A 25,988-nucleotide genomic window follows, 5' to 3' on the forward strand; every position below is an offset into this window, starting at 1 on the left:
TTATTTATTTATATATTGACAATAATGATATTAGTAATGTATCTGATAACGGCAACTTTCATTTACAGAGATTATATTACCACCTCCAACTCCGGATAATCCATGTCTCGTAAATCCATGTGGATTATATGCCGAGTGTCGAAAAATTGGTAATCAGGCTGCATGCTCGTGCAAGGCAAACTACATCGGATCGCCACCAAACTGTCGACCAGAATGCATTGTTAATAGTGATTGTGCTTCTGACCAAGCTTGTATATCTGAAAAATGCCGTGATCCATGTATTGGTTCTTGCGGACAGAATACCGATTGTCGTGTGCAGAACCATATCCCAACGTGCATCTGTCAACCTGGTTACAGTGGTGATCCATTCAATCTGTGTTCACCGATCGACGAAAAAGAAAAGCCAAAAGATAATCGATGCCAATGCGGCATTAACGCAGAATGTGAAAATGAGGTGTGTAGATGTAAACCAAACTACTCTGGCGACCCGTACTCTGCTTGTCGACCAGAATGTACCATTAATTCTGAGTGCCCGCGCACGAAAGCTTGCTTCAATCAACGCTGTCGTGATCCTTGCATTGGCACATGCGGCACCAGTGCTCTTTGCAATGTCATCAATCACATTCCGATGTGCAGTTGCCCAGCTGAAATGACTGGCAATCCATTCCAACATTGCAAACACGTTAGAAAGAGTGAGTATTTCTTTTTGATAATAATTTCGAAGTTATACTGATTTTATTTTTATTTTTATAAATAATAAAAAAAATATTTCTTATGCGCAGTTCCACCAACACAACCTTGCTCACCATCACCTTGTGGACCGAACAGTGTATGCAAAGTGATTGAAAATCATGCCGTGTGTTCTTGCCAGCCAACATTTGTTGGTAGTCCGCCAGCATGTAGACCAGAATGTGTCGTTAGCACCGAATGTCCTCTTGATCAAGCTTGTTTAAATAACAAGTGCAGAGATCCTTGCTTAGGATCTTGTGGACAAAATGCTAAATGTCAGACTATCAATCATAATCCGATCTGTAGTTGCTACGAACGCTATACGGGTGATCCATTCTCAGCTTGTTATCCAATGCCAGGTAAATTGATGATTTATATAAATCGCTTTCTTTATCTCTCAATCTCTTTTTTACTGAACGAATATTTTTCTAGTACTCTATCTTTTTCATTCTGGTCAGATGGTTCGTATTTGAAATGTTTATGTTTGTGGAGACTTTAATTAGTTTCATTAAGTTTAAAAAATTCATTGTCAATTAAATGTTATTCTAACGTTGTTCGGCGTAATTCATCGAACAACTAACACTGTATAGATCTTTTGTAAATTTTGTTTTTAAATAATTGAACATGTCAAGATATGTCGGACTAATTTTTAAATATTTCACACCATTTGTAATATATAAATCGTTGTTCATTTTCACATAAAATTAAAGGTTTTAAACTTTGTATACTGAATATACTGAGCAATTACATGAATTTTAGTTGAACCACCAAGACAAGTGGAGAACCCGTGTCAACCGTCACCATGCGGTCCAAACGCTGATTGTCAAGTACGAGGTGATACGTTTGCTTGTTCGTGCCAGCAAAACTACATTGGTGTACCACCAAATTGTCGACCAGAATGTACCATTAATCCAGAATGTCCACCTCATCTCGCGTGTATGCAGCAAAAGTGCCGTAATCCATGTGATGGAGTATGTGGCGTGAACGCACAATGTACTGTAGTCAATCATAATGCCGTGTGCACTTGTAACGACAACTTCCGTGGAGATCCATTCTCCTTGTGCCAGCCTTACGAACCACCAGGTAAGTGCGCTGTTAGTTCAGCATTATTTCTTGCTATCTCTACTGTATGACGTTGTGCATGGTGTTTTTCTCGTATGTTTCTCTTTGTCTCTTCCTCTTCGCATGCTTATTGTGTGTGAGGCAGGTAAGTACCAAATGTCTCCTTGTCGTCTGTACTTCTCTGCGTCTCTATTCTACATCTATCGCCAATTGGTATCTAAGGATTTTTTTGTATATTACGCGTATTATATTATACATATACGAAAGAAGATGCTATCTATTGCTGCAAAGTTACCGCAATCTATCGACAGCGCCAATTGACCGTCTACAATGTGTGAGCTATTATTAATATGCGATTAATCCAAACATTATGCAATACTTCTATATTACAAAACTAAATAAGAGAATTCTATTGACGATTTACCCTTTCTCAGCCCTTGACATGGATTTACTATATGCGAAAGGTGGCTTATCTATGACTATGTCATATTTTCATATGAATTATATTCTAAGTAATAATGTGATATATTTATATAACATTTCTGCATCAGCGTAACCAAATTCAGAACTGCGTCTTTGATGGACGACTTTTACCTCTTTAAGCTTTAATTTAACCATAACTTGAGCGAAAGTGATTTGATAACTAAAGATTTAGCTACTTGTTTGGTTTACAAGCCAATTATCTGATATAAGTTATCTATAGGTTTCAGTGAACTAATAATATGAAGATATATACTACCTTTACTATTAAGTTTTATTTAATACACCTGGCGAGCTAATGCAACTCAGCATTACAATGCGAATGCACTCTTATCTACAAAACTTCGAGTAACAGCAAAAATTACTAAAAACGCATATATCGAACTAAAATAAATTTGCAAAGATCTTCATCGTTAATATATATTTTCTTTCTTATAATTAAATGGCGTTAATATTCACAACTAAATGGCGTTTCTTTTCAAAATTAATCAGTAATTTTATTCCTCGAATAACGAAATAATCTATACTATACGATAAAAAACATTAACGTAGCTAATTACCAAATATACGTTAATATTATTTTTGATACTGAAGTTGATTAATAAGTTTAGCTTTCCAATCTTGTTCTTCCAAAAAATACTTAGTGTATGAAATATTGTATATTTGGTACCAAAAATCTTTCACCGTAATTTCAATAACAATGAATAAAATTTGATAATTTTCGTATTTAAAGATAATCAAGTCAAAAACAATACAAATTTATTAACTTTAAAGACCAATATGAAAAACCCACAATCATTTTTACAGTGGGACTACAGTATTTACCAAGCATCGTAAATCCCTGCTCTCCATCACCCTGTGGCGACAATGCAATCTGCCGCGAACAAAACGATGTCGGTTCATGTACTTGTAAACCTAATTATTTCGGTGACCCATATATATCTTGCCAACCCGAATGTACAAACGATTCTGATTGTCTTCCAACCGAAACTTGCTTCAATCTCCAATGTCGCGATCCTTGCCAAGGCGTTTGTGGTATTAACGCCGAATGTTACCCCTTTAATCACAAACCAAGCTGTAATTGTCGGCCAGGATACACCGGAGATGCATTCAGAATGTGCATAAAACCAATGAGAAGTAAGACTGTTTACGGAAACTAGATCATAACACATTTACTCAAATTGTATCTTTCTTTTTAAAATCCATAATACTTTAATTACTAATGCATTATTCGATCTGACAACAAAAATTATTAAAAATAAATAAATGTTAATTGTTTTACAGTTTAACGATAAATTTTTGTTGAACGGTATCGATTAATGTTCATACTTGTAGTAGTACTTTTGTTTCTTTGTATTCTTTTTCATTTAAAACGTTTTTTTACATGTGTTTGTATAAAACATTATTTATCATGATTAATTTGAAAAGATAAAGAAAATTACTTATATTTAAGATAAGTTTTTTGTCGTAAAGATTTAATTTTTAGCTAGTTAGTAATTGATGATGACCAAAAAAAACATATACAGATCATAATCATTGCTCTAAATCAGAATTAGCTGTTAACATTCCTATCCCATAATAGAAAATTACCTACACAAACACTCATTCGCACATACACACTAGCCCAAACTATTTCTGACTTTAAAAAAATGACCGTTCATTTTATTAGTTCCGGAGGACCATTGCAATCCTTCACCCTGTGGTCTTTACAGTCAATGCAAGGTTGTAAACGATCAAGCAGTTTGTTCATGTATGAGTAGCTACATAGGTGTTCCCCCAACATGCCGACCCGAATGCACCATAAACGAAGATTGCTCGTCGGATTTGGCTTGCATCAACCAGAAATGTGATTCTCCCTGTCCAGGAAATTGTGGAAAAAATGCACAATGCAAAGGCATTCATCATAATCCCATTTGCTTCTGTAACTCGGGATTCACAGGAGATCCGTTCACCAGATGTATACCCAATTTAAGTAAGATGGAAACTCAATGCTTTCCATTTCTCTGTAATCCAATAACATCTTTATGCATTCAATTTACACATAGAAATTCTTATAAAATACATTTTAGACATTGTTTGAAAATTTTTATTTTAATGTGTCTAATGAAATCAAGTTTTCATACCGCGGTATAAGTATTGAAAAATTCTCTTTGCAAATTTTATTCTTATTGGCATTATTCAAGTAACAACAATTTGATTAATTTAAGTAAATTCTTATAATTCAAGTAGTTAATTAACTCAAATAATTCATACATAGAATCAAGCACGAGAAACATCTTATTCATTCAAAGAATTTCTTTCTGACAGATATAGAAGTCTTACCACGACCAATCGCGCCAATAAATCCATGTTTCCCTTCTCCATGTGGTCAGTACGCGACTTGCAACGCTATCGGTACTTTGCCGTCTTGTGCTTGTTTACCATATTGTATTGGTACGCCACCACACTGTCGACCAGAATGTACTGTCAACTCTGACTGCCCTATGCACTTGGCATGTAATAATGAGCGTTGTCGCGACCCTTGCGCGGGATTATGCGCTCTCATGGCGATTTGTAGCGTACACAATCATGTGCCCGTGTGTACTTGTCAACAAGGATACGTGGGTGACCCATTCACTAGCTGTATTCCACAACCTACAAGTAAGATCCATCGATCAAACGTGCTAATTCGATAGTCCGTTACTTTTACTTACTTTTTGCTTATTCGTAAAATTGATTACTCTAGAACTTAAAAAATAGAATTTTTTTATTAATATGTAAAACGCTCTAAATTTTCCGTCGTGATAACTAATAAACTAAACTAACTAAATGAAAGGAACAAAAATGGAATCCGATAAGAATGCTTAAATGCTATAATTTCACTAGTTGCTACGTCAGTTATATTCGAAGATTCATGCAATCCAAGCCCTTGCGGAGCAAATGCCAAATGTTTGGAAGGCAAATGTACTTGTCTTCCTGAATATTTTGGTGACCCATACTATCAATGCCAACCAGAATGCGTCATAAATACAGACTGTCAGCCGACAAAGGCCTGCCAGGATAACAAATGCGTGGATCCTTGCGTAGGAGCTTGCTCTCCTAGCGCAATATGTAACGTGTTCAATCATATAATAATGTGCAGTTGTCCTCAAGGTACAACTGGAAACGCATTCATCCAGTGCAGACCTGTACCAGGTATCAAATACGGCTTAACCAAAACTGCAGCTAAAACTCGCAAATAAGAACCGTGATAACAATGAATTACTTTTCTTAGAAATCAGCGACAATGTTAACCCATGTTTGCCATCGCCTTGCGGTCCAAACAGTATTTGCCGTGCGTTTAACGGTCAGGCTATCTGTACATGCATGCAAGATTACTTAGGAGCACCACCGAGCTGTAGACCGGAATGTGTAGTCGATTCTGACTGTCCTAAGAACGAAGCATGTAGTAATTTGCAATGTCGCAACCCATGCGTAGGGGCTTGCGGTATCAATGCCGATTGTCGCGTGTTTAATCATTCACCTGTTTGCACATGTGTGATCAATTATATTGGCAACCCTTTCGTCAGATGCGATCCCAGAATCGAAGATCCACTGGAATCTTCGTGCCCATCTTGCGCGTGTGGTCCAAACGCTGACTATCAGTCTATCGATGGCAATCCTGCATGCGCTTGCCTGCCAGGCATGATAAATTCGCCACCAAATTGTAGACCAGAGTGCATTAGCAATTCCGAATGTTCGACTCACCAGGCGTGCATAAAAAACAGGTGTACCGATCCATGCATTGACGGCTGTGGTATCAATGCTTTATGTCATGTAATCAGCCACGTACCTATGTGCACGTGTCTTGAGGGCTACAGTGGCGATCCCTTTTCCATGTGTATTCACAGCCCACAACGTAAGATAATTATTTTTGTAACTAAATGTACGACTTAATGAATGGAATGTTAGTCACAGACAGAGACATGAAAAGTTATTTATGTTTTATTTTAAAGCAGTCGAAAGCTTTAATTTTATTGTTCCATTTATCTTCATATTTAAGACTTACTCTAGATGATTGATCATATTATTAATTTTCACCATACATTATCGACTAAATGATACAGAATATAGTAAATAACCATATGAACAATTCCAACCAAATGTTATACGTGACGTAACTATTTCTGACAATTTCTAGCTCCAACGAACCCACAAGCAGCTCAAAATCCCTGTTCACCAAGCCCATGCGGTATAAACGCAGTCTGTCGTGAGCAGAATGGCGTTGGATCATGCTCATGTATACCCGACTACTCTGGAAACCCATACGAAGGCTGCCGACCCGAATGTACCATTGATTCTGATTGTCCGACCAATCTCGCCTGCCTGAGGCTCAAGTGTCTGAATCCCTGTCTTGGTACTTGTGGTCCCAATGCTGACTGCCAAGTTATTAATCACTTGGCCAGTTGTACTTGCCCACCCGGCTATACTGGCGATCCTTTCAATTCTTGCCGCCCCTATCAGTCGCCACCCAGTAAGTTTGTTCAACAAAATTGTCCAACTAGAAATCACCAATCAAATGCAAGCACGATCTTTTTTTTTCGCATTCGTTGATTAATCAATTGGCCTCGCAGCCATTAAAAAATTAAAACCCAACCCCTAACAGCTTACCCAAATACGTGTGTAACCCAAACGTTTTATTTGCCAGTGCCTCATTCAGAGTTGTAATTGCTTTTGCTTATCCATGCTTCAACTTCATTCATTCATGTTTGTCTGACATAGTTTGTCTGACAGCTCAACGTTGTTCTTCATTCACTTGTGCAAAATGAGATTTGACGTCATTAAGTGCCTTGAAATATAACACTATTTTAATGTAGCTATGCCTTTTATCAACTTTTAATATAAGAATATATCAATTCAGAGGTATCAATAAGCACGAAATTATCGCAATTGTAAAGTTAGATTGTTAGATTTTATAAAGTACACTAAGCTTAACAATGTTACACCGTACTTAAAAAATTATTAAACTACAACTACTGTTTTTGCAGAAATTGTAATTGTCGCATTTTTATTTTCGCACCGCATCCACCACTGTGTTGCTTTCGATTTTCTGCATAACATTCGTTGAAAGCAAATATATTTTAGAACACTGATAGTACCAAAATGCAGTAATAGCATATTTGGTTAAATTCTAATAATTATGTTTTTAATGCCTCGTAAAACAGTGTTTTTTAGTGATAAACACAATAAAGTTATTAGATCAATAATACCAAAACTGTTAACACGAAAAAATAGTGCCTGCTTTTCGTAAAGACTGCTTACAATAAAAGACTAAATGAGTGTAAAATATTTAATATGCAAGTACTAAATAATAAGGATTAACCCAAGTATGTAGGTATTCATATAAAATATTTATTCTTATTAACAATAATATATGAAATTTTGCCAGGAACAAAATAATATCGACCAGAAAATACATAAAATATAAATTTCAGTTACTCAAAGACCGGTAAATCCTTGCAACCCTTCGCCTTGTGGATCCAACTCAAACTGTCGCATCGTAAACGGCCAGTCCGTTTGTACATGTCGATCCACGTACTTAGGAATTCCACCAAATTGTCGACCAGAATGTGTCGTTAATTCTGAATGTCCTTTAAATAGGGCGTGTATAAATCAGAAATGTGTTGACCCATGTCCGAATCACTGTGGACTCAATGCCATCTGCAGAGTAATCAATCATAGTCCGATCTGTTCTTGTCAAATTGATCACACAGGAGATCCTTTCACTCGATGTTTATTCATTGAGAGTAAGATAACGTATTTCGTAATTAAAGTTGAAGTCAGTGTGAATTCACAGACAGCACAAAACGTCTAATAACAATTCTTTCAGGGCCTAAAGTTGAATTAGATCCGTGTATACCTTCACCTTGTGGACCGTACTCAACATGTCGTAAAGTTGGATCCTTAGCATCTTGTTCATGTCTACCTAATTACATAGGCAGTTCACCCACTTGTAGACCGGAGTGTAGTATTGATTCTGATTGTCCAAGCAATCAAGCTTGTATGAACGAAAAATGTCGCAATCCATGTCCTGGTTTGTGTGGTATTGAAGCCAGATGTAGTTGTATCAATCATATACCCATATGCTCATGTCCACCATCTATGACAGGCGATCCCTTCAATTATTGTACACCGATACTTCCTACGACCGAACCACGTAAGATTGAAGCCAGAGATTAGAAAAAATTTGTATCGTCATTGTTCGATATTTATTCTACAATTATTTTATTTTATCTATTTTAGAAATCACTCATAATGATCCTTGTTTCCCTTTTCCTTGTGGATCTAATGCACAATGCAATAATGGATTTTGTACTTGTTTTCCTAAATACCAAGGAGATCCATACGTATCTTGCCGACCCGAATGCGTTCTTAATAATGATTGCCCGACCAATCGAGCATGTAGTAATAACAAGTGTATAGATCCATGCCCTGGAACATGTGGAAGTTTGGCCTCGTGTAACGTTTATAATCATATTCCAATATGTACATGTCCTCAGGGAATGCAGGGCAATGCATTCATTGCTTGCTACGAATACGGTATGTTTTGTTATTTTTGCATTTCACTTTGTCTATTTAATTATATCGTAAAACGCATAATAAAATTATATTTTATTCATCTTAATATAGAAGAAACAATTCGAAATCCTTGCAGTCCATCCCCTTGTGGACCAAACAGTATTTGTCGCGAAAATAATCAACAAGCCGTCTGTAGTTGTTTACCTAACTATTTGGGTAGCCCTCCATCGTGTAGACCTGAATGTACTCAGAGTTTAGAGTGTTCTCTTGATCGCGCATGCAGTAACCAAAAGTGTGTAGATCCTTGCATCGGTGTTTGTGGTCTTAATGCTCAGTGTAAGGTACACAATCACAATCCAATCTGTGCATGTATGGATCAATATACTGGAAATCCATTTAGTTTGTGCGAAAAATGTAAGAAAAATATCCTCAAACTCTCATCTAGAAATGTTTTTCGAAGTTCCTTGACGAAATTCTAATTATTTTTCTAGTTTCTCCAGTAATTGCAGAGTCAACTAATCCTTGTATACCATCACCTTGTGGACCGTATTCACAATGTAAAGAGATAAATAATTTGCCTTCTTGTATATGTTTGCCAGAATACGTTGGGTCACCACCAAATTGTCGTCCAGAATGTATAAGTAATAATGAATGTTCAAATAATTTAGCATGCATCAATATGAAATGCAAAAATCCATGTGAAAACTCTTGTGGTCTTAATGCTGAATGCCACGTTGTGAGTCATACACCAATGTGTATATGTTCTACCGGATATATAGGAGATCCATTTTTACAATGCACTATAAAACCTAGTAAGATCATTCGTAAATTAGACAGTTATAAATTATTTTATAATTTGCATTCGAATTTAACAATTTATCATTTTTCTTCAGCTTCTAGTTACCTACCAATAGAAATAACTGATCCTTGCGTACCCTCTCCTTGCGGTAACAATGCTCTTTGTCGTAAACAGAATAATATAGGATCATGCACATGTATTGACGGTTACACTGGAAATCCTTACGAAGGATGTCGTCCAGAGTGTGTTATAAGCTCTGATTGTCCAGGAAATCAAGCTTGTATTAAAAATAAATGTAGAGACCCGTGTCCTGGAACTTGTGGACAATATGCAACCTGTCAAGTAGTAAACCACTTACCTCTTTGTACCTGTCTTCAGTCTTATACTGGAGATCCATTCACTTACTGTCGAATAATTCATGGTAATATTATATCTTGTTATTGTATTTTAAATAAAATTATCAAAACGTTAAAAAATAAAAAATTTTATATTGTAGCTTCTATAGAGGAAGTAAAAAATCCCTGTAGTTTCAATCCGTGTGGTCCTAATAGTGAATGCCGAGTGAACAACGGTCAAGCAGTATGCTCTTGTAAACCGCAATACTTCGGTATACCCCCTGGTTGCCGTCCAGAATGTACAATAAATTCAGAGTGTTCGTTAGACAAATCTTGTGTTAATTTGAAATGCATAAATCCTTGTATCAAAATTTGTGGTAGAAATGCCAGCTGTAAAGTTATTAATCATAGTCCAATATGTTCCTGTCTCGAAGGATACTCTGGCGATCCATTCACAGTTTGTTTACCGAATGGTTAGTGTTAATAAAGACTTTACTCCAAACTTGTAGAACTTAAACTCAAATAACTTTAATTTATATTCCAGAAAATAAATATCCTATTACAAATATCCAACCATGCGTGCCATCACCATGTGGACTATATTCTGAATGTCACGTTGTTAACGATAATGCTGTTTGCACTTGTCAACAAAATTATTTCGGGATTCCTCCAAATTGTCGCCCAGAATGTACTGTTAATACTGATTGTCCAAAGAATAAAGCTTGCATTAGGAACAGATGTACCGATCCTTGTCCGGGTTCATGTGGATTTGAAGCATTATGTACAGTTTTTCAACATACTCCTGTATGCACTTGTCCCGAGGGATACACGGGCGATCCATTCAATTTATGTCATATTAATGCTCCAAGTATATTCTATATAATTTTCAAAATAGCATTCATTACACTAAGTATATTTCAAAATTAACGTTTACTTTTAAAATATTTTAGTAATGGATGCAGAAATAATTAACTTATGCAACCCATCGCCATGTGGTCCTAATACAAATTGCCATGATGGAGAATGTACATGTCAACCAGGGTATTCGGGAAATCCGTCAATCGGTTGTAGACCAGAATGCGTTGTAAATGGAGAATGTCCATTTAATAAAGCGTGTATTCGAAACAAATGCGTTGACCCATGTATAGGCATTTGTGGACAGAATGCACAATGCTTAACAACAAATCATATACCTATTTGTACTTGTCCGGCAGGAACAAGCGGTAACGCTTTTATTTCTTGCAATCCTTATGAAGGTATAGATTTGAAAATTATTTAATTACGCAACTATGATTATTATATTAATTCACTTGACTTATTCCGTTTTTTTAGTTGTAAATTTAAAGCCATGTTCTCCAACTCCTTGTGGACAAAACAGTCATTGTAGAGAAGTTAATGGATTAGCCATGTGTAAGTGTATTGAAGGCTATGTTGGAAGTCCTCCAACTTGTCGACCTGAGTGTGTAGTTAGTTCCGATTGTCCACAACATTTAGCCTGCATCAATCAAAAATGTAAAGATCCATGTTCAGGTGTATGCGGTTTGAATACACAATGTTTGGTTAAAAATCATAATCCTATTTGCACATGCAAACAAGGATTTGTCGGTAATCCTTTCATTGCTTGTACACCTCAGTGTAAGTGTTACCATAAAAATATTTTCTTCACTTCGCTGCTACAAAGAGTATTCGATTTTACTTATCTTGTTTCATTTCCATTTTTAGTAGACCAGATAATAACAGAAAAACCAATAAACCCTTGCAATCCCTCACCTTGTGGACAGTATGCACAATGTGAAGTGGTAAATCAATCTCCAGCATGTGTTTGTTTGCCTGGATTTGAAGGCAGCCCACCTAATTGCCGTCCAGAATGTTTAAATAACAACGAATGTGCTCAAAATTTAGCATGCATTAGACAGAAATGTAAAAATCCTTGTACAGGTTCCTGCGGTGCCAATTCTGATTGCCACGTAGCAAATCATTTGGCAATGTGTTTGTGTAGAGCAGGTTTTACTGGAGATCCATTCATTCAATGTTTTCCTAATCCGAGTAAACTACATTTTTTGTTGAATTTTTTATTACTTTTATCGACTTCAACTTTTTCTAAAAATAGAATTTCCCTTTTAGCCATTGAAGTTAATAAGCCATGCTCTCCAAATCCTTGCGGATCTAACGCAATTTGCAAAGTCCAAGGAAATGCAGGGTCATGCAGTTGTCTCCCAGAATATATAGGAAATCCTTATGAAGGCTGTAGACCAGAATGCATAATGGATTCTGAATGTACACATAGTTTAGCTTGCTTACAAAACAAATGTAGAGATCCTTGTCCTGGAACTTGTGGACAGAACGCATTGTGCCAAGTTGTTAATCACGTGCCTCGTTGCACTTGTGGTGAAGGATACACAGGCAATCCTTATTCTCTTTGTATATTGACACAATTTAGTAAGCTATTTCTATAATTTACATAAAAATCAACAATGAATCTTTTTGCTTAAAACTTATTCCAACAACTTATTTTACCTATGCAGCCACGCCTGAGCCCACTGATCTGTGTAACCCATCTCCTTGCGGACCAAACAGTGAGTGTCGGGTCAATAACGGTGTTTCAGTCTGTTCCTGTCGACCAACATTTGTTGGTTCTCCACCAAATTGCCGACCAGAATGTGTTGTTAATTCAGAATGTCCTTCGCATCAAGCTTGTATTAAACAGAAATGTACTGATGCTTGCGTTGATGTTTGTGGTACTAATGCAAATTGCAAATCTATCAATCACAATCCAATTTGCTTTTGCGATAGCGGTTATACCGGAAATCCATTCACAAGGTGTATTCGTGATATCAGTACGTGACTGTTATTTTCTAACATTATCCGTTTGTCAACAGTTTCAAACTTATTATTTGCTTATTATAGCATCAATTGTATCATCTCAGCCACTTCAAAATCCTTGTGTGCCATCGCCATGCGGTGCTAATGCCATTTGCCAACAAATTGGTGAAACTGCAGCGTGCACTTGCTCACCAAATTATATCGGAAGTCCACCAAATTGTCGACCAGAATGTACCATCAACTCAGATTGCCTTCCTAATAAAGCCTGTATGCAAGAAAGATGTAAAGACCCTTGTCAAGGATCGTGTGGTTTTGATGCTACTTGTATAGTACACAATCATGTGCCAATTTGCACCTGCCGTGAAGGTTATTCTGGAAATCCTTTCGAACAATGCCGCATTGTACCGACGCAATGTATAATTTTTATTTTAAATCGTTTAATTAAGAACCTAATTTCTTTTATGTATCTTTTATTTTATTTTGATATTGTTTATAGTTGAACCTACCGAAGTTGATTTATGTAGTACTAATCTCTGCGGATCAAACGCACTTTGCAACAATGGTATTTGCACATGTATGTCCGAATTTTATGGCGATCCTTATATTGGTTGCCGACCAGAATGTGTACTCAACACAGACTGTCCTCGTGATAAAACTTGTGTTCGAAACAAATGTCAGAACCCTTGTCCAGAACCATGTGCTTTCAATGCACTCTGTACGGTTGTAAATCACGTTCCTATATGCAGTTGTCCAACAGGTTTTGAAGGAAATGCATTTGTACAATGCACTCCTCAAAGAGGTATTACATCTCTATCATACATTTTCTTTTTTCTAAATGACATCGTTTGCATTTTTTTGAATGATTTATGAACTGATTTGAATGGTTATAGATCAAGAGATAAATTTATCTCCTTGCACTAAATCTCCTTGCGGACCAAATAGTATTTGCCGACCGATCAATAGTCAAGCAGTATGTTCTTGCATTCAAGGTTATCTTGGTAGTCCACCGTTGTGTCATCCAGAATGTACAACTAGTTCAGAATGCTCTTTAAACCAAGCTTGTGTGAATCAAAAGTGTGTCGATCCATGCATTGGAGTATGTGGTATTGATGCCATATGCAAAGTAGTAAACCATAATCCTATATGTCATTGTTTATCACAATTCACTGGAAATCCATTCTCACAATGCATACCTATACGTAAGATATCTTTATTTCCTATTAAGTCGAATCCATTCATTCTAAAAACTGAAATAATATAAAACTTTCTTACAGCGGACACACTACCTGAACCAATTAATCCTTGTCAACCATCACCGTGTGGTCCGAATGCATTATGCCAAGTAAATAACGAATCTCCATCGTGTAGTTGCTTATCCGAATTTATAGGTTCGCCACCAAATTGTAGACCCGAATGCGTAAGCAATAGTGAATGCTCAGGTCATCAAGCTTGCATTAATAAAAAATGCAGAGATCCATGTTCAGATTATTGTGGTATAAATGCAAAATGTCGAACTGTTAGTCATGTGTCAATGTGTTATTGTCCTAGTCAATATACTGGTGATCCATTTGTTGAATGTTATATTAAACCAAGTAATTTATTTTATTTTTCAATAAGTATGTTGAAATATTTTTTTACTAGCTTCTCAAAATTGTATTCTTAAATTTTGTAGTCGATATTCCTGCTATATCCGAACAACATCCTTGTCAGTTAAATCCTTGTGGAGCAAATGCTAAATGCATTGAACAGAATGGCGCTGGTGCCTGTATATGTAATTCTGATTACACTGGTAATCCTTATACAGGTTGCAGACCAGAGTGCATCGTTAGTAGCGATTGCCCAGCGAATCTCGCTTGTATTAATTCGAAATGCAAGGATCCGTGTCCTGGTACTTGTGGGTCGAATGCACAGTGTCAATGTATCAATCATGTAGCCATTTGTTCTTGTTATGCTGGTTACAGTGGCGACCCTTATCAATTATGTCAAATTTTAGAACCGATTGGTAGGCTATTTTGTAAAATAGTATTTATCAAACAATCTTAAAGCATAATGTAACGGAATCTATTAAAAGTTTTAGCCAATAACCCAATCAACCCATGTTCTACAACGTATTGTGGACCAAACAGTCAGTGTAGAGAAATTAATAATATAGCAGTATGCTCATGTTTACCTGAATACACGGGCAGTCCACCAGCCTGTAGACCTGAATGTGTTAGTAGTTCAGAATGCTCATCAACAAAAGCATGTATCAATCAAAAATGCGTTAACCCATGTCCAGCTGTCTGTGGTCAGAATTCCAATTGTAGAGTCATTAATCATTCTCCTCATTGTACATGTATACCAGGTTACACCGGTGATCCGTTCAGTATTTGTTTCCAAAGTCCCCGTAAGTTGCTGAAATTCTAGTTTACTTTTATCTGATCATACGATTCTTTATAAATATGAATAATTATATATATATAATAATTATATACCTTCTAGCTACTCCATCACATACAGAACCGGTAATTTTACAAAATCCATGCATCTCTTCGCCTTGCGGTCTGAATGCGGACTGTCGTGATTTAGGCGGAATACCATCTTGCGCGTGTAAAGATACATTTATTGGCTCTCCACCAAATTGCAAACCAGAATGTACTATCAACTCCGAATGCTCTGCTAATTTAGCCTGTATTAGGCAAAAGTGCCATGATCCGTGTCCAGGTTCTTGTGGTATATCGGCTATATGTAATGTAATTAATCATATTCCGATATGTTTGTGTCCGGATGGTTATACCGGAAATCCTTTCAAACTTTGTAGTATCAAGTCTGAGAAACGTAAGAATATATCAAGAATTCAATTTTCATTTTTCTTTAATATACCATTCAATATTTATCTCTTTACGTTCAAATTTTAGCACAAATATTAACTGATGACCTTTGTTCCGAAATGCAATGTGGTTTGAATGCTGTATGCAATAATGGCAATTGTTCATGTTTACCCGAATATCAAGGTGATCCATATCAAAGTTGCAGACCAGAATGTGTAATAAATAGTGATTGTGATTTCAATAAGGCATGTCTCAGACAGAAATGTGTTAATCCATGTCAAAATACTTGTGGTCAAAATGCAATTTGTAATGTGTACAACCATATTCCAATTTGCACTTGCCCTCCTGGTATGACTGGTAATGCATTTACATTCTGCACTCCCATTCAAAACAGTACGCTATCTATTATTTGAGTTTTTTAAATTTCTTTTAGTAAAATGATAGACCACGTTTACTTTAAATTCTTTAAATTTATTAGTTGAAGTCTACAATGACCCATGCAATCCGTCACCATGTGGACCCAATAGTTTGTGTCGCGAAGTTAACAAACAAGCAGTCTGCACTTGCGTTGTTGGATATCTTGGCTCTCCTCCATCTTGTAGACCAGAATGCATCGTTAGCTCGGAATGTCTTCAGGATCAAGCTTGTAACAATCAGAAGTGTGTTAATCCTTGCCTAGGTGTGTGTGGAAATCGGGCTCTTTGTAAAGTTATAAGTCACAACCCAATATGCAGCTGTCCTCAAGGCATGTCTGGAAATCCATTCATAGCATGTTTTCCGATTCGTAAGCATCAATATACATTTCATTCAAAACAAACATAATCAAAACTCTAATCAATATTTCATTTCTAAGCATTTACACCGTTACCACCGGTAAATCCTTGTGTACCATCACCTTGTGGTTTAAATTCTCAGTGTCAAGTTAGCAACGATTCGCCATCTTGCTCATGTTTACCGAATTTCCTGGGAACTCCTCCCAATTGTCGACCAGAATGTACTAGCAACTCTGAATGTCCAAATTATTTGGCATGTATAAATAAAAAATGTCAAGACCCATGTCCTAATTCTTGTGCACCTAATGCACGATGTCATGTTATCAGTCACACACCTAATTGCGTTTGTCCAGTAGGATATATAGGAGATCCATTCCACTATTGCTCAGTGCAAATTAGTAAGAAAATTTTCTGATAAACAAAGTCTTTTATTTTTTTTATTACGTTACTATAATTACATTATCAAAAACAGGTCAAGAACCATACTCCGTAAATCCATGCTTGCCTTCGCCATGTGGTACAAATGCCGTTTGTAAAATTCAACAAAATGCAGGATCATGTACGTGTCTACCAAATTATTTTGGCAATCCATATGAAGGATGTCGTCCTGAATGCATATTAGATACTGATTGCCCTGCAAACTTAGCGTGTATTGGTCAAAGATGTACAAACCCATGTTTCGGAGCTTGCGGTCAGAATACCGAATGTTACGTACAAAATCATTCACCGGTTTGCATTTGTATTGATGGTTATACTGGAAATTCACTTAAATATTGTCAGCAAATCCGTCCACTATGTAAGCTAGGAAATTTTATAATGTTTACTAAGTTCAATATTCTTTTACTAAAAAAATTAATTATTTCCTATAGCTCCTGCCCCATCAATTCTTAGTCCATGCAGTACCACACAATGCGGCCCGTATTCTCAGTGTCGTGAGATAAATGGTCTAGGTGTATGTTCTTGTCTCTCAGAATTTTCGGGTTCACCACCAGCATGTAGACCAGACTGTTTGACGAATTCTGATTGTGCACCGACTCTTGCTTGTATCAATCAAAAGTGTACTGATCCTTGTATTAATCAATGCGGTGAACAAGCGATCTGTCGAGTTTTGAATCACAGTCCACACTGCACTTGCAAGTTAGGACTCACTGGAGATCCATTCTCGCGTTGTTATTTCTTAGAATGTGAGTCAATTCATAATACTTTTTTGTTTTTGAATGAATCGTGATTTTTTCAACTAATTGTACAATAAATCTTTATTATTGTAGCACCTCCACAACCACCATCAAATCCTTGCATTCCATCTCCTTGTGGATTTAATTCACTATGTCAAAATGTAAATGGGTTGTCATCCTGCTCTTGTGCTCCAAATTATCTGGGCATGCCACCAAACTGTCGTCCTGAATGTACAATCAATTCAGATTGCTCAAGTGATAAAGTGTGCACAAATGAACAATGTCAAAATCCGTGCCCTGGTCTCTGTGGTTCTAATGCTGTTTGCACAGTTTATCAACATACAGCAATATGTACCTGTATGGAAGGTTATGTAGGAGATCCATTCACAAGTTGTCAATATAAACCACGTAAGCTAATTATTCAATTGTTCAAACATTGTCCCTAAGTGCAATGTCGAAAGAAAATTAGTTCAATAAAATAATGAATGATTGTGATTCTTTTGCTGGGAAAGGTGTAATTATATGTTTCTCAAAATCTAGGTCAATTTATTATTATTTTATTGAGCAAATGTTTATTTTTCAAACATAGCTATCAAGTGCATTTTCGTAATTGTGTTCATTGATTTATATAGCTCAAGCACAACTTAGTGATATAATACAATGCAATTGTGGCCCCAACGCTAACTGCATAAATGAAATTTGTAAATGTCAACCAGAATATTTTGGAGATCCTATTATCGGTTGCCGACCAGAATGTATTATAAATACAGAATGTCCTAATAATAGAGCATGTATTCAAAATAAATGTCAAAATCCATGCGTTAACACGTGTGGACAAGATGCTGAATGTTATGTCTCACAGCATACTCCAACGTGCTATTGTCCAGTGGGTAAAACTGGTAATGCATTTATTTCATGTCGAGCAGTACCAGGTACATTAAAGAAATTCATTCTCATAATATCTATCCCCTTATAATATTTGTCTAAAACACATTTTTTTCTGTAACTAGCAATGCTAGATCGAAGACCATGTATTCCATCGCCTTGTGGTCCAAACAGCATATGCCGTGAAATAAATGGCAATGCTGTTTGCTCGTGCATTCCTGGATTTTTAGGAAGTCCACCGTCCTGTAGGCCAGAATGTACCTTGAACTACGATTGCGCGAAAGATCGTGCTTGCATTAATCAAAAATGTATAGATCCTTGTTTAGGTGTTTGTGGTCAACAAGCAATTTGTCAAGTTCATAATCATAAACCTATATGCACATGTCCCGAAAAGCATTCGGGCAATCCTTTCATCAGCTGTCTACCATATCGTAAGATGAAATTAAAACTACAAGCAGAGATACTACTTTCTGTTTTAGCGAAAAATCAATTGAAATGTATTTATTTTCCTAAAAGTATTTTTAGTTGATTTGTCGTCTCAGTAAAGTATCTATCTCTGAATATTTTCGGAAAGAAAAACCACTAACTGAAAAATTGCACATACAGAACCATTAATAGGGCCACCAGTAAATCCATGTCAACCCTCCCCGTGCGGTCCTTACTCAACTTGTCAGGCCATAAATGATTCGCCTTCTTGCACATGCGAAAGCGGTTTCATTGGAACACCACCGAATTGCAGATCCGAGTGTGTTAGCAATTCTGAGTGTCCAATTAGACAAGCATGTATGAATCAGAAATGCGCCGATCCTTGCGTGAATACTTGTGGAGCTAATGCCGTATGCAATGTCGTCAGCCATACGGCTGTTTGTACATGCGCAAGTTCCTACATCGGTGATCCATTCACGCAATGTATTCCGATACAATGTAAGATTCATATTTGATTGACTGCGTAAAAATTTATTGTTATTATATTAGGTTTAATATTATTAAATTGAGATGCTTTTCCCTATAAATAATAATGAAAATAATCCATTCATTAAATCTCAAAACTACAATATGCTTGTACCTTAATCTGTGATTTTTAAATGTTTTAGTTAACCCTGCGATTCCAGAAAAAATAAACCCATGTATCCCCTCACCATGCGGCTCTAACGCCAATTGTAGAGAGCAAAATGGGGTTGGATCGTGTACATGTATACCCGACTACTTTGGAAACCCATATGAAGGCTGTGTACCCGAGTGCGTCCATGACTCTGACTGCTCTTCCTACCTGAGCTGTGTACAGAAAAAGTGCAAAGACCCTTGCCCCGGCGCATGTGGCCAAAATGCCGATTGCACTGTCGTTAATCACTTGCCCTCGTGTAAATGTCGCCTAGGATACACTGGAAATCCATTCAGTTTCTGTAATTTTATGGCCATACCCCGTAAGTTTACCAAAACGTCTATTAAGTGTAATGTTGTGGCCTTGCTTTTATTTTTCTCAGCAGTAATCATTACCCCGCAATTAACAGACGATAAAAATCTCACTCAGCTCACCCTAATTCATTTTATAGCCTTAAAATCTTTCATTTTTATGAACAATTTTAATTTATCGAGCCCTTTACCACCCATGCCATCTAGAAGTATAGAATTCACGTACTACTATCATCACGCCAAAGTATAGCAAACTAAAATGCACTTACCATTCGAAAAAGATAAACTAATTTGAAAATTTAAAGAATTACAAATTTGAGTTGCGTCACTAACATAAATATTTGAAAAAATCATTATTTAAAGTTGTAAACAATAATTCACATCACCCACTATGCTGCTTTATATAACGACTTCTTAACAAAAACAGTTTGCTACGAGGACATAGTAAACCTTCATTGCATCGTAACCCTGAACAATGATTATTCTTGCAAGAGCTTTACGGGAAGATCCATTAGATTTTATATAAAAACTGAAATATTTCGTTCATCAGCTGTAAAGGAGAATGTTTGTTCTCCATCACCCTGCGGACCAAATAGTCAATGTCAGGAAGTAAACGGTCAAGCCGTATGCTCGTGTCTGCCTACATACATTGGTAGCCCACCTGGATGTAGACCCGAATGTATAAGTAGTGCCGAGTGCCCACCCGAGTTAGCGTGTAAAAATCACAAGTGCGTGAACCCATGCCCGAACCCTTGTGGCATTAGTGCTGATTGCAAAGTTGTAAATCATAGCCCTATCTGTACTTGTGTCTCAGGATACACTGGCAATCCATTTACACAATGTATACCTATACTACGTAAGAATACTTCACCTTGCTCTTTTTATTCAAAATTTACATTACACTGGCGAATATTTTTAATCGATGCACTACTTACAAACTTTCCAGCACCTCAAATTATAAAACCAATTTACGTAAACCCATGTGTTCCATCGCCTTGCGGTAATTACGCTCAGTGTCGTGACGTAAACGGAGCATCAATTTGCTCATGCCTTGATAATTACATTGGTCAACCACCAAATTGCAGACCCGAGTGTTCCATACACTCAGAATGTACCAGTGATAAAGCATGTATCAATCATAAATGTGTTGATCCTTGTCCGGGATCTTGTGGAGCTTTCGCTTTATGTAGTGTGCATAATCACGTGCCAATATGCACCTGCCCTCAGGGATACACTGGTGATCCATTCACTCAGTGTAACATTCAACCACCAAGTAAGCAGATATTCGTGTTGTTAATTTTAAATCAAACATGTTTTAATAAAGATTTTATGAACTGATGTCAATAATGCACGTAATTTCTAGTAGCTGATCCTGTTCTTACTGACAAATGTAACCCATCACCTTGCGGTGTAAACGCATTGTGTAGAGACGGTCAATGCACTTGTCCGCCAGAATTCCAAAAAGGAGATCCCTATACTGGTTGCCGTCCTGAGTGTGTTCAGAACCCCGATTGTCCGCGTGATCGCGCTTGTTTGCAAAGAAAGTGTCAAAATCCGTGTTCAGGAGCTTGCGCCTCAAATGCCATTTGCACGGTCATTAATCACGTTCCAATGTGCAGTTGCCCAGCTGGATTAACCGGCAACGCATTTACTCAGTGCACATCTATACCACGTAATTATAACCTTTTTAAGAAATGTGAATACATAAAATGAGATATAATAAATCATATCCTTATTTTAGCTGTAATTCCAACAAACCTGTGCAATCCATCACCTTGCGGTCCTAACAGTGAATGTCGAGCTATCAATGGCCAAGCTGTGTGCTCGTGTATCAGAGGTTACCTTGGTAGTCCTCCAACTTGTAGACCCGAATGTGTCATTAGTTCTGATTGTCTTCAAAATCAAGCGTGTAACAATCAAAAATGTATAGATCCGTGTGTTGGTGCCTGCGGAATTGGCGCTCTATGTAGAACTATAAATCACAACCCAATCTGTAACTGTCCACTACAGTATACCGGAAATCCATTTGTCAATTGTATTCAGATAAGTAAGGATATATTTGAATAATACAAAAAATGATTTTACATAATCTTACAGATTCGATAATATCAACTTTTTACAATTATTTTTCATTTAGGAGTAAAAATTAGTATTTTTAAAAGCTATAGTTAGGGTGTAAATCATTGTTACTACTATAACAAAAATCTAGATTCAACTTTCGTTAAATATATAATATTTGAACATAATATTTTCAGGCACAGACACACCAGTAATTTCCACAAATCCTTGTCAACCATCACCTTGTGGTCCGAATGCCGATTGCAATATTGTTAATAACTCGCCATCTTGTGCTTGTCGAGCCGAATTCATTGGAATTCCACCAAACTGTCGACCTGAATGTATCAGTAACAGCGAGTGCGCTAGTCAATTAGCTTGTATCAACCAAAGGTGTAGGAATCCTTGTATAAATGCTTGTGGTAGCAACACAGATTGTACAGTAGTTAGTCATGTCCCAATGTGTACTTGTATTGCATCGTATAGTGGTGATCCATTTGTTCAGTGTAACCCTATAATAATTCGTAAGTATAAGATTACGTCATAATTTTCAACATCGATTTTTCTCAAATAGTGCTGCAACCATGTGTATCTTTGCAGCGCAACCTTCAGTTACTACAAGTCCATGTCAACCTAGTCCATGCGGTTCAAATGCAGATTGTAGAGTACAAAATAATGCAGGAGCTTGTACTTGCAAGCCCAATTACTTTGGTAATCCTTACGAAGGTTGTCGTCCAGAATGTGTTGTAAATACGGATTGTTCTTCGAACTTAGCTTCTTGTATCAGACAGAAATGCCAAAATCCTTGCCCTGGTACATGTGGAACAAATGCAGACTGTCAAGTTATCAATCACATTCCCATTTGTATATGTTTTGCTGGTTACACTGGAAATGCATTCACTTACTGTAGTATTATGCATGGTAATAAATTTTGTCACTAACATAATTACGTATTTTTTGAATCAACCGTTTTTCAATAAAAACTATTATCTTCTATAGAACCTGTAGAACTAGACGATCCATGTAATCCAAACCCATGTGGTCCATATAGTCAATGTCGTGTAAATAATGGAAAAGCTGTTTGTACATGCTTGTCCGAATATATTGGAACACCACCAAATTGTCGACCAGAATGTACTGTCAGCTCGGAATGTCTACCAAAGAAGGCATGCGTGAATAGAAAATGTGTCGATCCTTGTATAGGTGTATGTGGATTAAATACAAAATGCGAGATTATTTACCGTAGTCCTATTTGCTCATGCATAACTGGTTACACTGGAGATCCATTCAGTGTATGTTACGAATTACCGAGTGAGTCTTTAGATGAATTAATAAAAATTATAAAATATTTATTTCAAAGATAACTTAAAATCTTTTTTAAAATACTTCTCATTTTCAGAAATAGAACTAATTAAAACAAATCCATGCTTTCCTTCACCTTGTGGGCCAAATTCAGTGTGTCAAACTATTAATGATCAAGCATCATGTGCTTGTTCACCTACTTTCATAGGATCACCACCTTACTGTAGACCAGAATGTTCTGTCAATTCCGATTGTCCTAGTGATCAAAATTGTATCAACAATAAATGCCAAGATCCATGTCCCGGTTTGTGTGGATATCATGCACAATGTAAAATTTACAATCATGTACCTGTATGCTCGTGTCTTGAAACATATACTGGCGATCCGTTTTCGGGATGCAATCCGAAACCGATTGACTCAGGTAATTGAAATAAAGTATTATTTGACATCTAACAAAAAGTTTGACATCAATATACAATTATAACATCAGACGTGTAATTATTACTGATGAATTTCTTATTTTTCTTTTACAGTGATACATGATAAACCAAATGATTTATGCTTAAATTGTGGATCGAATACACAATGCACAAGTGATGGATGCTCTTGCTTACCTGATTACCATGGTGACCCATATATTGGTTGTCGACCAGAATGCGTTTTAAATACAGATTGTCTAAGAACTCAAGCTTGTATTAATAAAAAATGTACTAATCCATGTACTGATATTTGTGGACAAAATGCAGAATGCGCAGTTGTAAATCATATTCCAATTTGTACGTGTTTTAATGGCATGATTGGTAATGCATTCGTTGCTTGCTATCCGAAACCTTCTTCAATAGCTGAAAATCCATGCAATCCATCACCATGTGGTTCGAACAGCCAATGTCGCAATGTAAATGGTCAAGCTGTTTGCTCATGTGTTTTTGGCTACTTAGGCTTACCACCGAACTGTAGACCTGAATGTATATTGAGCTCAGACTGTCCATTAACGAAGGCATGCAATAATCAAAAATGTATAGATCCATGTCAAGGAACTTGCGGCATAAATGCACGTTGTACTGTGAACAATCATAATCCGATTTGCAGTTGTCAAGATGGTTTGACTGGTGATCCATTTGCTTTATGCAGACCAATGGGTATGTGTTAGAAAAGGAAACAGCTATGTAAATAAAATATTTTTTTAAGTACAATAAATTACAATAATTTTTAATTTTAACAGCTGAACCGCCAAAATCAACAACTGTTGATCCTTGCATACCTTCACCTTGCGGTCCTAATTCACAATGTCAAGTAATGAATGGTGCACCTTCATGCTCGTGCTTGCCAGAAATGAAAGGCACTCCACCAAACTGTCGACCAGAATGCGTCAGCAACAGCGAGTGCCCAACTCATTTAGCTTGTATAAATGCAAAATGTCGTGATCCCTGCCCAGGTTCATGTGGTACTTTTGCCGAATGCCGCGTGGTTAGTCACACACCAATGTGTTCTTGTTTCACTGGTTATTATGGAGATCCATTCACTGGATGCGCACCTATTCAAGGTAATACCATTTTTTCTGTTTTCGTACAATTTTGTATTATTTAGTGAAATTGTCTCATTTTTATTATTTCATAGATGTAATGATGCCAAACCTCGTTACTCCTTGTCTACCATCGCCTTGTGGTACGAACGCAGTTTGTCGTACACAGAATGGAGTAGGAGCTTGCACATGCGTGCAAGATTACATAGGCAATCCATACGATGGATGTAGACCAGAGTGTGTTATCAACTCAGATTGTCCAGCTGACAAAGCATGTATTCGTTCAAAATGTCAGAATCCATGTCCTGGAATATGTAGTCAGAATGCTATATGTCATGTAATAAATCACGTGGCTCAGTGTACTTGCAATATTGGCTTCACTGGAAATCCATTTAGTTATTGTTTACCTCATAGAGAACGTACGTTATATACTAATAACTATGAAATACATTTAAAATAAGTTGTTACAAGTTAATTTATAAACATACTCCAACAGCTGAACCACCTGTACAGCCATGTGTTCCATCTCCTTGTGGTCCAAACAGCCAATGTCGCGAGTCTAATGGACAAGCCGTATGCACCTGTTTACAAAAATTCCTGGGAAGTCCACCATTCTGTCGACCTGAATGCACAATCAGCTCAGAATGTGCAACTAATATGGCTTGCGTCAATAATAAATGCGTAGACCCATGTTCAAATTCATGCGGTCTTGCTGCTAAGTGTCAAGTTATCAATCATAGTCCAATTTGTAGTTGTAATGATGGATTTACTGGAAATCCATTCACGAGATGTTATCAAACACTTGGTATGTAAAGAGATGATATATTTTATTAGCGATAAGTTATGATTTTTTTGTAAAATTTTAAAATAAACAATAATATTTTCAGCCCCTCCATCGGTAAAACGACCTACAAACCCATGTGTTCCTTCACCATGTGGTCCATTCTCTATATGCCAAGATATTAGTGGTACACCAGCTTGCACTTGTAATAACAATTATGTGGGAACGCCTCCTAACTGCAGGCCAGAATGCACTATAAATTCAGAATGCTCAGCAAATCTAGCTTGCATAAACGAGAAATGTAGAGATCCATGTCCAGGTTCCTGTGGTATCAGTGCTAAATGTTTAGTAGTTAACCATGTGCCAATGTGTACTTGCCCCGAGGGTTACGTTGGTGATCCATTCGAAAATTGTCTTCCAAGACCACCAGAACGTTAGTTGTAAAAAATAGATTCTACGAAAAAAATTGATAGTCATTAGTAAGATTACATACCTGTTTATCTTAAT

General features: G+C 36.8%; 1 protein-coding gene across 1 annotated transcript in view; it reads left to right on the forward strand.

Moving 5' to 3' along the window:
- LOC131669460 (uncharacterized) overlaps positions 1-25,988 on the forward strand; it is a 78,499-nt gene that overhangs the window by 35,774 nt on the left and 16,737 nt on the right. Inside the window, exons 37-88 of the mRNA XM_058944335.1 lie at positions 69-692; positions 783-1,088; positions 1,489-1,812; positions 3,079-3,408; positions 3,941-4,243; positions 4,579-4,911; positions 5,137-5,445; positions 5,525-6,148; positions 6,431-6,763; positions 7,725-8,036; positions 8,120-8,446; positions 8,533-8,829; positions 8,920-9,222; positions 9,300-9,632; positions 9,723-10,028; positions 10,113-10,415; positions 10,487-10,810; positions 10,893-11,198; positions 11,275-11,577; positions 11,665-11,997; positions 12,067-12,381; positions 12,468-12,770; positions 12,850-13,179; positions 13,262-13,564; positions 13,656-13,964; positions 14,040-14,357; positions 14,438-14,767; positions 14,843-15,151; positions 15,247-15,582; positions 15,663-15,968; positions 16,054-16,369; positions 16,436-16,746; positions 16,821-17,135; positions 17,218-17,532; positions 17,617-17,931; positions 18,156-18,455; positions 18,534-18,834; positions 19,013-19,325; positions 19,508-19,832; positions 20,372-20,677; positions 20,768-21,094; positions 21,185-21,493; positions 21,563-21,856; positions 22,077-22,400; positions 22,477-22,797; positions 22,876-23,187; positions 23,276-23,599; positions 23,712-24,317; positions 24,401-24,721; positions 24,796-25,119; positions 25,197-25,505; positions 25,588-25,914. Coding sequence (XP_058800318.1) covers positions 69-692; positions 783-1,088; positions 1,489-1,812; positions 3,079-3,408; positions 3,941-4,243; positions 4,579-4,911; positions 5,137-5,445; positions 5,525-6,148; positions 6,431-6,763; positions 7,725-8,036; positions 8,120-8,446; positions 8,533-8,829; positions 8,920-9,222; positions 9,300-9,632; positions 9,723-10,028; positions 10,113-10,415; positions 10,487-10,810; positions 10,893-11,198; positions 11,275-11,577; positions 11,665-11,997; positions 12,067-12,381; positions 12,468-12,770; positions 12,850-13,179; positions 13,262-13,564; positions 13,656-13,964; positions 14,040-14,357; positions 14,438-14,767; positions 14,843-15,151; positions 15,247-15,582; positions 15,663-15,968; positions 16,054-16,369; positions 16,436-16,746; positions 16,821-17,135; positions 17,218-17,532; positions 17,617-17,931; positions 18,156-18,455; positions 18,534-18,834; positions 19,013-19,325; positions 19,508-19,832; positions 20,372-20,677; positions 20,768-21,094; positions 21,185-21,493; positions 21,563-21,856; positions 22,077-22,400; positions 22,477-22,797; positions 22,876-23,187; positions 23,276-23,599; positions 23,712-24,317; positions 24,401-24,721; positions 24,796-25,119; positions 25,197-25,505; positions 25,588-25,914 — 17,307 coding nt within the window. The remainder of the gene's footprint in view (positions 1-68; positions 693-782; positions 1,089-1,488; positions 1,813-3,078; positions 3,409-3,940; positions 4,244-4,578; positions 4,912-5,136; positions 5,446-5,524; positions 6,149-6,430; positions 6,764-7,724; positions 8,037-8,119; positions 8,447-8,532; positions 8,830-8,919; positions 9,223-9,299; positions 9,633-9,722; positions 10,029-10,112; positions 10,416-10,486; positions 10,811-10,892; positions 11,199-11,274; positions 11,578-11,664; positions 11,998-12,066; positions 12,382-12,467; positions 12,771-12,849; positions 13,180-13,261; positions 13,565-13,655; positions 13,965-14,039; positions 14,358-14,437; positions 14,768-14,842; positions 15,152-15,246; positions 15,583-15,662; positions 15,969-16,053; positions 16,370-16,435; positions 16,747-16,820; positions 17,136-17,217; positions 17,533-17,616; positions 17,932-18,155; positions 18,456-18,533; positions 18,835-19,012; positions 19,326-19,507; positions 19,833-20,371; positions 20,678-20,767; positions 21,095-21,184; positions 21,494-21,562; positions 21,857-22,076; positions 22,401-22,476; positions 22,798-22,875; positions 23,188-23,275; positions 23,600-23,711; positions 24,318-24,400; positions 24,722-24,795; positions 25,120-25,196; positions 25,506-25,587; positions 25,915-25,988) is intronic.

This window comes from Phymastichus coffea, unplaced genomic scaffold, assembly GCF_024137745.1.
Source record: "Phymastichus coffea isolate CEN01 unplaced genomic scaffold, Cenicafe_Pcof_1.1 PCOF00093, whole genome shotgun sequence".
In the NCBI taxonomy this organism is placed as follows: domain Eukaryota; kingdom Metazoa; phylum Arthropoda; class Insecta; order Hymenoptera; family Eulophidae; genus Phymastichus; species Phymastichus coffea.